The sequence below is a fragment of the Tetrahymena thermophila genome (assembly GCF_000189635.1).
Source record: "Tetrahymena thermophila SB210 genomic scaffold scf_8254667, whole genome shotgun sequence".
NCBI classification, from domain to species: domain Eukaryota; phylum Ciliophora; class Oligohymenophorea; order Hymenostomatida; family Tetrahymenidae; genus Tetrahymena; species Tetrahymena thermophila.
Window position 1 is genome coordinate 323,314 of NW_002476434.1, and position 14,340 is coordinate 337,653.

Here is a 14,340-nt window from a genome sequence, read left to right on the forward strand (position 1 = left end):
GTTGTAAGTTTTATTTTCCATTTTTAATTTAAAAAATAGTAATATAAGTCCAAACAGATATATAAAAAATTTAATTTACTAAAATATTAAAAAATCTATAGATTTTTAGTATTTGAAATGAAATAAAATTAATAGGGTAAGGAATAATTTACACAAGAGCTAGCTATCTAAAAAAGTAATAGCTAGTATAACAAAGATTTTTAAGATGGTAAATTAGATAAAGCTTCTTAAGGTACTAACTAGATCACTGAGTAGAATAAATTATTAAGTCATTAGAGCGAACAAAATAAAGATTCTATAAGCCTAAGAGGTGATAATACTAACAATCTAATTAATCTTTCATAACATGAGAAATAGCTGGATAAATCAGTAATTTAACATATATATGTTTAAGATGAAGAAATTAAGGCTTCTCGTAATTAGCTGATAAATTAGAGAAAAGTGGTTTAACGAAAAATTGAAACTTTTGATAGATTAGCATATTACAAAAAAAAAATGATTAAAAAATCAAGAAAGCTTTAAAAAAGTTTATATAGCGTATTGTTTAAAAGAAAATTATTTAGAATAATTTTGTTATTGGCTATAGAGGCTGTTGTTTTAGCATTAATAATAGCATTTTTCAATATTTTAGGCTATAATAGAGGTCAGATTTAAATTTATGCATCTGATTAAGTAGAAATTTAAGTAAATAAATGTGTTATCAAAATTATTGATTATGATAATAAAGATAAAATTGATTTAAATTATCTTTCAAGAGCATCTCTACCATCTACGATTGATGGGGATATACTTATGGTATATTCATTTCCAGATATTTAACCTTATAAAAAAGATTACTCATTTTCAGTAAGTTCGTTTATTTATTATTAATTAGTTATTGATAGCTATTTTTGTTCATTTAATTTTAATAATATTAGTAATAAAACTCAAAAAAGACTTTTTCATTCAGTAATAATGCAAATTACAAATCTTGTGAAATCGCCTTCTATGTATATCAAAATATTTAATTGACCAATCTAAGCATCAATTGTTAAGAATAATAATGTGATATTTTAATTGATTCATCAAATATATCATTCACTTCATTAAGTATATAAGGACCTTAAGTATATCTTAATTCACCAAAACTAATCGCACAAGTATATTTTTAATATTTTTCTATTGCTTAATTAAATATTTTTTTTGTTTTTAAAACGCTTATAGAGTCTTTAATTTCTGACCTTTTAGGGAAATTTTGAAGTTAACAACTTCTAATTTTCAAACGCATCAGTTGAAACTTCAGAGGGAGATATAATTGTACAATCATTATAGGGGATAACTGCAACTGTACAATTAACAAATAAATATTACTGCGTATCAACATATTCTTTAACACCAATTTAAAATACTATTACTAGCAATCCAGCAAGCTGTACTAATGGTAATATTTTTGTTATATTTGACATTTTTAATTTATCAAAAAATAAAAGTATTTCCTTATGGTACAACTGATTATGACCCAAAAAATGTGATAGCTGAGAGATGCATTTAAGGTTCTATTACTATTCCATCAAATATAGGAGGAAACTAGAATCTTATTGCCAAAAATACATTTGGTAACCTCTTTATAAATGTGCTTGAAAAAATAGGTTAGGCAGCTGATTAGATTCCTAATGGGTAGTATGTCTATGATTCATCTGTTTATGGTAAAAATGGAGATTAAATATAATTTTCAACTAATTCGTAGAGCAGGTTAAATGATTAAATGGTGTCAGCAAGTAATCCAAATGTTTATGATCCAATCTTTATAATGAGGTTTGGATCTTCATAAATAGAGTCAAATACTTACTCATAGTGGCAAGTAATAATTATTTAATTATTTTCATCTATATGATTTTAAAATATTTGACTATTTAAATTAAAGCTAACTTACAACCCAGCATATTCATACTTCAGGCCTTTTTGGTTAGGCACATTGACTCTAAGTCTGTTAAACTCTTAAAGGTATGAAAATTAATTTGTACTTGCCCCAGGATTTTGTCCATATGTTAATTCATTGAGCTAAAATAGGCTTAACACAGTTAAACAATTGTTACAATAATAATTTAAATCATAGCAAAATTCTGCCTATTTTATTTTTTCTCTAGCTTGGTAGCCTTCAATAAGCTTGCCACCAATTAAATTTACTTAATCTGATACCTACAGTAGTTTGAGAGATACATCTCTTAGTGATAATTATGTTGACGATTGGATTTAATTCAATAAAAACAATGATGGTACAGTTTCAATCAACTATTTGAGTATATCTTAAAGCGGTAAAAATTTTGTTTATGTATACATTTATATGAATGGAATAATTATAATTAAAGGTGTTTTAGAAGCAGCAATAATAGTTAGCTTTATTTTAGCATCTATAGTAGGATTAGTCTTAATTGTTGGAATAGTTTATGTAATAAATGTGAACTATATCTATTTACTGGACCACATTTCTAATATAGATATCTATTCTAAAATCATAGATTCTTAGTAAAATCAAAATGAAAAAGGAATCAACAGTGATGAAGAATTAGAAGATTAAAAAGAGGAAGAATTAGCGGTATTTATTCTAATATTTAGATTTTAAAACTTAAAAATCTTGAATTAATAAAAAGCATCAGTAAGTACTTGAGCAAGTTAAATAAAAAGATGTTCTTAAGATAGAGTATACTATCAAAGGAATTCTTAAGCTATTTTTTAATTTAATCTTATTGTCTCCTCCTTTAAGTGCATATATTGATTAAGTTGTTATACTGTTTTATAAAGCTAGATAAAATTCAATTAGCGAGTTTTATAAATTATTATTTAAAGAAGTATAAATTAATGAAAAAGCTTCTGATGATATAATCCATAATTTAGAAAAAGATTCTATTGTAGGATCTGAATTGAAAGGACTTTATGAAAAATATTGCTATCTAAATTAAGTGCTTGAAAGAAAGTTAGATGAGGAAGAAAGTATTATTCAATTGAGAAAAAGAGGCTTTAAAATTATGAATAAATATGATGCTCTTATTTAATCTTATTCATATATCAAATATAATGGAAAAATAGTTACTATTTCTGATACTTAAAATAAAGATTCTTTATAACTTTTTATAGAGTCTTCATGCACTCTTACAAAATTTCCAAATGATACAATCGACTCAATTTCATTCGAATAATTTTACAGTGTAATTTTATTTTTTAAATAAAAAATAAATATGAATAATTTATAAATTTACTTTAGGATTTTTGTATTATGAATCATATTCCTAAACAATCTATTAGTGAGGGTTAATTGCAAAGAGATTATGGTGTTGAAACCAAATATGATCCCCTTTAAGTCATAGAAAGAGATCCTAGCTATAATCTACTGAATAAAAAGAAAATGTTTATTATAGATAAAAAAAGAGTAAATAATACTTTTAAATTGCTACTGTCTAAAAATCTCTAAGGAAAACAATACCAAACAGATGAAATGGAAGAAGTTAAGAAAGAGTTATTTTCTCCAGATTTTTGGTGGTTTTATGATGCTGTTACAGTTTTAGCCCATTTGGGATCAGTAGTCATATTGGGATGTCCTTTTATTGTTCTAATAATCTTTATTAGGATGCTTCAATCTAATTATTCTTCTGTTCCTATTCAGAGATTAATATACAGGTAATTAAATTTATGGAAAGGCTTTTAAATTTTTGTTAATTTATAACTTAAATATTTTTTTAATGCTTTGGTTTTCTTTTAAATTCATTTTTTTATATTTAAAGAAAAACCATTTTGAGTTATTAAAATTTACATTTATTTAAATAAAGAAGTTAAATTTTTCTAGAATGATTAAAAAATAATAAAAGTTTTTCACAATAATTTTCAGAATTTTTTAAAATTTAAATATTTATTTATCATTTAAATTACCAAGCATTAATTAAAAATTAAATAATATCAATTAATTTAATCAAAAATTAATTATCATAATTAAATATTAATTAAATGTTTACAAATTATTTGAGAAAAAATAAAAAAAATATTTTTAAAAATTTTATTTTATCAAAAAAGCTATGATATATTAGAAGAACCCTCATCTATACCGTATAAATTAATGTCTGACAGCAATGGTATTGCTATAATTGTTATCATCTCTATTATATTTTTAGTTCTTTCATCATTTGATTTAGTTCATTACTACATCTTTATGACAATCCCTTAAGAAAGATAATTTTAAGATTATAATAAATCCAGCTAAGTCAGAAAATTAGCTTCTAAGATAATGTGGGTGCTTGCTTTATTAGTTTTGTATGGAATTGGTGTTTATTTAAGCTTGATAGGAACATGGCTCATTTTGAGTGCTATTATTAATCCAAATGCATTCTTACCATACGCCACTTCAGCTGCTACTTTTCTTACTTTAGTCGCAAGAAAATACCAGTAAAATTTTCATCTAATTTACTTTATTTTTAAAGTTAAAAAAAATTTTTGACACTTATTTCACAAATTTATATATATCATACAGAATGTTGAAAAGAATATTGGACCAAGGAGTTAAACTTTTAACAGATTATTTGAAAGGGTTAGCAGAGAAACAATTTAAAGATATGCTCAAAAAATTAGATATTGGAGGCAAGGTTGATTAGCTTGTTCCAACAGATTAAATAAAAAGGCTATGCTAGGAGGCATCTTCTTATGGCTTAATTGATCAAAAGTTAGCTGAAAATATATAGGATAATATTGAGATGATGGTTAGAGACCCTGAAGCTGTTGCTCATCTAGGTAATGAGGTACTAAAAATTGCGCAAGATCCTAAACAGTATGCCTTAAGTATTATGGAAAAGTTAGAAGAAAAAGCTAAACTATAACTAGAGCAGCAAGTAATAAATTTTAATATTACCTATTTTATTTAAAATAATTTTTTCTTAGCTAAAATAATATCTACCAATAATGGCTCAAAGTCTGACATAATTGCTATTTTCAATTTTAAGCAATTAAAAAGCAAGATTAAAGACAGAATTAGGAACTGTTTTATCAGACTTAAATTTAGAGATCCAAAACAAATTTTAAAAAAATGTTGATAAAAAAATTATGAATCAACTAGAATTGTTGCAAGGTCCTATCTTAAAATTATTATTTGAGTGTTTATCATCAGACAATCAAAATAGGAAATAAAAGGTAAATGCCATCTTATAGTAAGTGAGTTACTATATATCTTCTCTAGTTTTGTAAAAATATCCTTACTCTGAAGAATAATATAACGCTTTTAAATAAGCTGAGAGAGCACTTGATATTGATGTGAATATTTAAAAAAAGAAAGGTGGATATGATTTTAAGCAATTGCTTTAATCAAAACTCAAAGAATTGGATAATAATGTAGTCACTATTAATGAATAAATGGTCTAAAAAGCTATAAAAACTATCTTCGAAGGAATGTATAACATTTTTAATGAAGGATTAAAGAATAATGTTGAAGTAATTTAATTCATTTTTTTAAATTTAAACTTTAATTCATAAAATAACTAAAGGGAATGTTAAAAGAATTTATCAAGATTTTGTAAAAATTTTAATCTATGCCAGTTTATGGTAATATCGAAGAACTATCAAAGTTTGCTAATTTATTAAATTTAGTAATAGAAGCATTTACTAATTTCAAATCATTATCAAGAAGTGAAATTTTAAGTGTTCTTAAAAAATTTATTTAAGACTCTAAGATTGAAGATAAATTTAATATCTGCTAATTTAGTATTATAGACTTTTGTGATTTCCTTCTTTTAATTATTGGTTCATTTAATTAAGAGCAAAAGACTCCTCATGTAAACTAAATCAGAGAAATATTTACTTCTATTTTTAAAGATACTAAATTTGCTAATTAAACTGATATTAAAAGAATGTCTTCAATAGTAGCTTTCTTCATTTTAGGATTTAGAAGTAACTTATAAAATATACCTGTTGATGTTATTAAAGATTTATTTGAATGGCTTAGAGAAAAATTAAAAGATAACGAGAGCGAATATAAGTTGAATGAATTTATTAAACTTATTTTAGATAATACAGGAAATAATAAAGGAAATACATCTTAAAAAAATTTGATTCTTATATAGAATCTTTTAAGTCTGTTCGAAAAAATATACAACAACAAGATAGGTTAAATTGAAAACATGCAAGTGAATTCTCAAAGAATCTACGGTGTATCAAAAGAATTTTCAAAATTCTTTTTAAGCATTCTATTTTTCAAGAATAAAAACTCCATAAATTAATCTGATTGGGATAAAATTATCTAATAAAAGCATTTTTCAATTATATGTTAAAAAATGAGGATGTCCCCAGAAGATTTAAGTGGCTTAATACAATTTATACTTAACCAAAAAACTATGCCATAGTATTCAAGCTTTATTAGAATGATTCAAAATTAGTATAAGGTAATTTTTAATTTAACCACATTTATCAAACATTTTTATTTTTATATGATTAAAATAGCATTTAAACACTTAAAAATAATTTTAAAAATAAAAATAGATTGATAAGAAAGCAATTAAAAAACTAAATCAGATAATAAATTTTGTGTTGTCTACAGACGATTATGATATATATGAAGTATTCAGTGAATTAGATATGGAAAAAAATATAGAGTTTAAAATTTCATAAAGTAATAAGGAAACATTAAAAAAAATGCACTTTGAGGATTTTAAGTTAATTCTTTAATTTCATAGAGGTAAATATGAGTTTGACTAATTTGAGTCTTAAATTACATAAGTATTAGAATTTAACTTTACTGATTTTAAAGAATATATCACTAATAACGCTGTTGGAAAAAACAAAAGTACTTGTATTCTAAATTTTATTAAATAGATTAAGTTTACAAATTAGGCTCTTTCTTATATGATGAATAATATATAACTTGGTTAAATTACACACTAGCAAATTGTGCAGCTAATTAAATTATTGAAAATAGGAGAAGATTAAGGCGTAGATAGTAAAGTTGCAAACTTATTTGGAAGACTTGTATCTTTGAAAAATTTAAATATTGCAAACATAACCTCATCATCAACTATTTTCAAAGAATAAGTATAAAATGTTGCCAGTATTATTAATTTAGATGAAAGAATAGTTTAAACATTTTTATAGCTGATATTTTGCCCAGATGATAAATTATACGAGTAAATTAATTATATTTTTATTTAAAATTTATACTTTCCCATATAAATATAGATCATTAAATGATTGCTTTTAGATGTAAATTAGTGGTATCAACTATAACTAATTTATAAATCATTGTGTACATAATTTGAAAGAAATAAATGATTATTAAAACCAGCTTGCTAAAATTAATGAAATAATATTCAAAAATAAAATACCTTTAGACCTACTTAAAAGCATTGTAGTAGATATGCAGATTCCTTAAACAATAGAAACAGTTTAATTCTTTTTATAGCTTACAAATCAAAAAATTCCAAAAAGCATTAATAGTTTTGTTAAATTTGTATTTAATTCCCAACAGTAATCAGAAAAATAGGAATTTATAAAATTAATATAATAAAATGAAAATAACTTTTTAGGTGTATAAGGATTAGTGGATATTTTTACAAGCACCAAAAACTCAGTCAAGCTTTAAGTTTTGCTTCAGTATTTTGCTGATTCAGAAAACGACTATTTTTTGCTAATAGCTTGTATGTTTTGCTATTTAGAGGGTAAATCAGATGGAATACTTCTAAGAATATTTGATGGACAGAATAATCAAAATTAAATATTAAAACTTACTATTGAGCAATACTTGTCAAGAAAATTAGATATTAAGATAGAATTTTTTTAAGCATTCTAAGCAATCTTTTGCAGCAATACATAATAATTTTCATCTGCTTTTATCAAGTTTTTTAGATAAGTCGATTATCAAGAGCAGAGATTAATAAAGGAAGTCACATAAAAAAGAATTAAAGCAAATTAAATAGGTCCAAATGAATAATCAGATACAAAAACAAAGATTTACTTGGAGATTATAAAAAGTAAAACAAAAACTACCTTTCAACAAAATTAGAATTAATAGGAAAATTTCATTAATAATGTAACTGTTTCTGATAAAGAAGTTGAATAGTACATAAATTTATCTAGAGGTTTACCAATAAATACATCGTTCTTTAGTAGAGAACTCAATATTCCTTTAGATGTTGTGGAATTTTTTTAATATATTTACTCAATTAAAAGTGCTTCTGATTATCAATCTATTAATAAAGTATTTGAAGAAATGAAAAATAGCTCTTCAGTGATTTAGGTTTTAAGAAGCATAAACTTAGATTTAAAAGATCTTAAAAATTGCATTAAGTTATTGTATTAAATGATAGAAGTTCAAGAAGCTTAGTAGCTTTAAGAATCACTTAATTTACCTTCAACTGTTAACATAGAAGCTTTGCAAAATCTATTGCTTCTTGATTAGGATTTTGATGATTCTACTAATTTAGAAACAAATAAAAAGATGTTAACTAATTCATTAAACTAAAATGCAATACATAAAAGTTTTGAAATTAAAACTTATTGGTCATCTCTAATTTTCTGCTTAACTAAAAACTTTGTTTTGCTTGAAGCTTTTGTTAATAAAAATAATTTACTTAAATTAGCTTTGAGTGGTAATCCATAATTGTTGTCAATATTCTAAGGGTTTATAGGGTATATTTTATAATTCTTTTTCTATTCTTACAAAATTATTATTTTAAAAAAGGGTTATTTAAAAGAGACAATGTGAGCTACCTATTGATAAAATTTATCAAGATATTTACTAACTTTACTAACGAGAGATTAAAAAAAAATAAAAAGAAGAAAATAATTAAGACTATTTAGATTATTTTGGGGAAGACGATGATGATGATGAAGAATTGAATGACAATAAATACTAGTAATCAGAAGAAAAAAATAAATCTGTAATAGAAATTGAAAAATCAAATAAATTTGAATATGCATTGTATTTACTATATAAAGAACTTTAGTTAAGTCCAGTTTGGATTTTGCTAATGTCAGGAGATGTTTTTGCTTGGGATTACTATATATTAAGATATTATTACACATATAAATACTATAAAGCTTATTAGATCAACCCAGTAATATCTCTTATATTAATCCTCTAGCTCAGACAGACTGCAACTATTGTCAAAGAATTCATCTCTTATCTTGAATACTACATACAAATAAATAAAAAATACTCTGAAAAAGGCGAAAGCTAAGAATACTAATAAATAGGCAATAAAATTCTTGAATTTTAAGGAGAATATCTTTATAATTTAATTATAAAAAATGCAAGCAAGTATTTTTACAATTAAAATAAAATAAAATGTTTACATATTTTTATTTTCAACTTAAAAAAGAGCAACTGAGTTAGCTTAAGCTTGTCAATTCCCTTAAATAATATTAAATTCTATTGCAGAAGAAGAATTTAATACAATTACAGATGAAAAAGAGAAAAAAAATTATTCAAAAAATGATATCAATAAATTATTTGAGAGAGCAGCTCAAAAATACATCGAAGAAATTGAGTATTTTATTATTTATTTATTTCAATCTAATACTTTAAATGTTTAAAAAGGAAAAATAAGCAAAGTTACTATGATTTTATTCATGGTTTGTATTTTGGTGTTGATAAAATTTGCTTTAGATAACCAAAAAATGTATTAAAAAAAAAAAAAAATCTTAATTTATCTTAGAGTCTTGAATCAAACGGAGTTGTTCATCTCCTTTTGATAAGCACATTAACATAACTATAAGATAGCTCAAAGTTTATATTTTCATATAACGATAAAGGATAAGATCATCTGATATAAGTCAGCTATGAAATAGATTTTCTATTAACAACTTTTGATATCTTTTTTTTTATGAAGTTGTAAAATCCTAACTTTTAGAAATTCTATATGCATCCAATCATTGTAAATATTCCAATTTATTTGCTTCTAAAATATAAATTATTTTTTATATTTTTTCATCGCATTTAGAAATTTTATTTTGATTATTGATATTAATTAACTTTTAATTCTTAAAAAAATAGGGTTTATGCTGCGGATTTAATTTAGACGGGAACGAAATTTTATCTCATTCTCCTATACCACCAATAGCTAATCCAGAATTTAGAAGCATGCTTATTTTTTAGAGAAATCTTGAAGATTTGAACAATTATAAAATGAATTACATTGAAAGTATTTTTTAGGATTTTGGTTAGATTGTTTAAGAAATAGCAAAAGAAGATCCTTTACTTATTCTTTAAAAGCCTTCATAATAAAAGATAAAAAGGTTTAGTTCAAATTTTTTCTCAGTCTTAAATTTTACTGTAAGAACGGATAAATCCAAATAATATATGGATAGATTAATAGATGAGTTTGACTCGTTTATAGAGTAATTAATATTTTTTAAATTATTTGATCAAAGTAAATTGTTTTATTTAAAATAGATCGCAATACATGATCAGTCCTAATAAGAAATTTTTTAAATTAAATTCTCTTAAAATAGAAGAGTAAAATGAATCTATAAGTATATCAAGCGATGCATTAGCAAAAGAAGAAAACTCCTATTTAGAATTTGTATAATCACCAAATGCCTCAACTCTTTTGGGATTTTTTAAATAGGACTATGAGTGCCTATATACAAATAATTTTATGATACAAAATTATCAAGAGGTAAAAAAATAATCTAAAATATTTATTGATTTGATTATTGTTAAAAAAGGATCTAAAATTATTTGTCAACATACTTTAGCTTTCAGGCTCGTTATGGTCTTCATTCAATAAAAAGATTGATTAAGAAACATTTAGTAGATAAATCGCATAAGTTACTTAATTTATGAATAGCAATAAAAAATCTATTCTCCAAATTACTTCATTATTTTTTGACACAACTGAATATGATTTATCTACAATTAGTGAAAGTATGAACATAAGTCCTAAGTTACTGAAGAATTTTGCTAAAGTTTTCTTGGATAAATATAATTTTGATGTAAAAGATTTTGAATAGCTTCTCTCTCAAACTAATTACTCTGAAACTAATAAAACGTAATTTATTTGAAAAAATGATTTGTAACACTTATCTTTTTATTTTGATTAGTGTCATTAGGAATATAATCAGTATTAATAATGGCTGGCTTGATACAATGATGGAGCTTACAAAATTTTCTCCTCTCTTTTAGTATTCATAAGGCTATTAAATTTTCTACTAGTTGCTTTACTCATTTGATCATGTAAAAACATTAATTTTTTTATTTATATATATATTCAATAATATCTTAAAATAAAAAGTTGAGTATATAAAGCTAAAAGACTGAACCTAATAAAATAAATATAGCAAACTTAATTTTACTCTCGCCAGATAGTCAAGAAAATAGATTAATGTTGTAAAAAATAGTTTTTAGACTATGTAAAGAGGTTATTAAAGAATAAGTTAAAAAAGCAAAAAGTAAAAATGATTAATTATTTGTATAAAAATATTCTCATCTTCTAGAAGAAGAAAAAAACAAAGAGAAAAACGAATTTATGATCCAGGCTATGAATAATATCATTGATAATTCGTGGAAGTTCTTATTCGAAAAAAAAGAAGAGCTCATAAAGTAAAATTTATTTGTTCAAATTTATTTAATTTATTTGCAATTTTTTATAGCTAATTTATGAGTTATGCTTTTAATTTATCCGAAAACTAAGTTAAGCTTTTTAAAGTATTGACAATATTTAAACCTAATTTGCATAAATTACAGCAGAAAGAAATAAATTCAATTATTTAAGATCCCTCAGTAAGTATTTTTTTAAGTTTTAAATTATTAATTTTTGTTGAAGATTAAAAAAGGATTTGAGACTCTTTAGTAATTCGGACTAATTCAAAAAGATATTAGAAAATAATATTTTGATTTGATACTTGGTATAACAAGTTAGAGAGGACTCTTAGCTTTAAATTCTTTAATTTCGCTATAAGTAACTAAAAAAACTCATTTTATAAAAATTCATTTTTTTTTTTAAATCTAGGATGCTGACAAAGTTTTTGGATAAAACTCTTCAAAAATTTTTAATGAGGAGGGAGAATAAGATTAAATAAAAAATAAATATTAAAATATACATTCTAGTTTAATTTTAAAATCTCTCTATTTGTGGAAAAAAATATCAGCAACTAATTGTACTCATTAGAAACTTAAAGATGAGGAGATTCTATAATAAATAGCTAACACTTTAACATTTTTAACAGCTCATATTGTTGATATATTGGAGTCTAAAGCTAATGTATAAAACAATAATACTATTTCAGTTTCTATGGATAAAGGAGATTATAATTACAAAAACCTAATTAAGCAATTTAACTCGTAAACTTAATTATTACCATTATAAGTTGATATCTAAAATAAAAATTTACTTAATAAGATAAGATTTTTTTATTTCAAAATTATTATTTTATATAAAACAGATATTTAGAAAATGCATCTTATGATATTTCATTTATTGATGATCTAGAAGTAGTTAAAACCTCCGATAAAACTTCAATCGCGAATGTCGTTTAGAGTTATTGTTATTTTGCTGACTAATTATCTTCTACCGATATTTCTAGTTATCTTACTACATTTTTTATAGCTGATATATACACTGTTATTGGAAAAAAACACCCTATCCCTGAATTTATGATGTAAATTCTCGAATTCTTTATTCAAGGATAGAATGCTCACGGATTTGAAAACTACTTTTTAAGCACAGACTAAAATAGCTTTTTTTACTAGTTATTTTAAAAAGATGGACAATTTGATGAAACTTCTAAAAACTTTTCTAAGTTTTTTTATTATTTTACTAAAATTATTTTGACTTATTAATTGCAAATCAGTAAAGAAGAAAAAAATAAATAATTAAACTAAGATTTCTTAAACTTTTTGGAAACATGTTTCAATATAGTTACTAATACAGGTGTACCATAGTTTTTAAAAGATGCATTTAACATTTTATAATCTGGAGAAACAAAAAATTCAGAAAAGATTCTAAAAGTAATAAAAAATTCTAAATTATTATGTAAATTATAGTTTTAAATATTAAATAAAAATAGGATTTAATCTACTTTTTAGTGAAGAAATCATAATTAAAAGAATATTTAAATATTAATAAAGATGACAATTAAATAAGTCAGAAATTTTATTTAATTTTCAAATTGCTTTTGACAATATTTAATAGTCCAACAATAACCTTATAAGATTAGACTATAGTTCAAAGTCTTACTTAGTTAATTCTTATTGCTGGAGAATAATTTGTTAGTTAAGAGTTAGTAAAAAGTATGATTGGGCTTATTTAGGGAGACATTTCAAATATATTTACTTTAATTGGCTAATTTAATCTATTAAATTAGAATGATTTAAAAACAGTTTAAGAATTTGTTTCTATGACTTAAAAATTAGCAGTTTTTCAAAGCCGTAGCTCTCTAGAATAAATTAAAATTACTCCTTAAAAAGTTTTAGATGACTAAACGAAAGATATTCTTAAAAGATTAAATGAAGGAAAAGTAATTAATTTGCATTCTATTTCAAGATAATAATTAATCAAATAAATTATTTAGATAAATGTTTAGGATATTTTCAGAGCTTTAGTAAGTTAAGAAGGGTAGAATGGTATGATTAATATTGATACATTTTGTACTTTCATAAATAGAATAGGTAAATATAATTTCATTTAATTTAACCTTTAACTATTTTTTATATATAAAAAAAAGGTATTTATCTCAGTTAACATAGAGCGAATGAAATTTTTGCTATTATCAAAAAGACAGGTACCCTTTCAAGCTAAAAGTAATAATTCTTACTAAGTGAGGAAGAATTTGAAAGGGCTTTTGAGTATGTCAATACTAAAAAAATTAGCATGTCCTTAGAAAAATTAGGAATATCTGCTGCTTTGTTAGCATTATCTCTAGGCACATTAATATTAATACTTGTTTTATTATTTGTGTTCATATTTTTAGGGATTCAAGCCTTTACCTTAGGTGGAACATTTGGCGCTATTATAAACTCTATAATTCCTATGGCTGCTGCAACAGGAGCAGCTTCATCTTAAGAAGATAAATCCTCAAATTTGAACGAAAAAAATATTTAAAATGTTATAAAAGAGACAGAATAAATTTTGAATTCAAAATAACTTTGATATTCTTAAATTTATTTATTAATAAAAATATTATTTTATTTTTTCATGTTAAAAATGTAGTTTTTTTTGAAATTTTAAATAGAATACAAAAAAATAAAATGTATTTATTCAATAAAAACTTTTATTTAAAATAAGGATTAAATTAAATATTTTTAAAAATAAGGCTATGTTTGATAAAAATATTTTTTTTATTAACTTGCCTTAATTAATGAGAATGTACGGTAATTAGAAAAATAATTGAATA

General features: G+C 23.2%; 1 protein-coding gene across 1 annotated transcript; it reads left to right on the top strand. All coding sequences in view use genetic code 6, as the record gives it.

Moving 5' to 3' along the window:
• Positions 1 to 117: 117 nt before the first annotated feature.
• Positions 118 to 14,096, top strand: TTHERM_000028467 (phage head-tail adaptor family protein, putative; the record flags this gene model as incomplete). Its single annotated transcript, XM_012797088.1, has 28 exons — positions 118 to 846; positions 918 to 1,139; positions 1,204 to 1,420; positions 1,470 to 1,840; positions 1,904 to 2,575; positions 2,631 to 3,185; positions 3,242 to 3,654; positions 4,045 to 4,413; positions 4,499 to 4,853; positions 4,903 to 5,448; positions 5,502 to 6,395; positions 6,493 to 7,133; positions 7,186 to 8,634; positions 8,687 to 9,265; positions 9,327 to 9,494; positions 9,545 to 9,881; positions 10,001 to 10,344; positions 10,400 to 10,625; positions 10,675 to 10,997; positions 11,050 to 11,182; positions 11,241 to 11,548; positions 11,599 to 11,728; positions 11,772 to 11,906; positions 11,958 to 12,289; positions 12,391 to 12,955; positions 13,015 to 13,464; positions 13,519 to 13,615; positions 13,672 to 14,096. 28 exons carry the CDS (start codon positions 118 to 120, stop codon positions 14,094 to 14,096), a joined length of 11,985 nt encoding a protein of 3,994 aa, XP_012652542.1.
• Between the last annotated feature and the right edge of the window lie 244 nt (positions 14,097 to 14,340).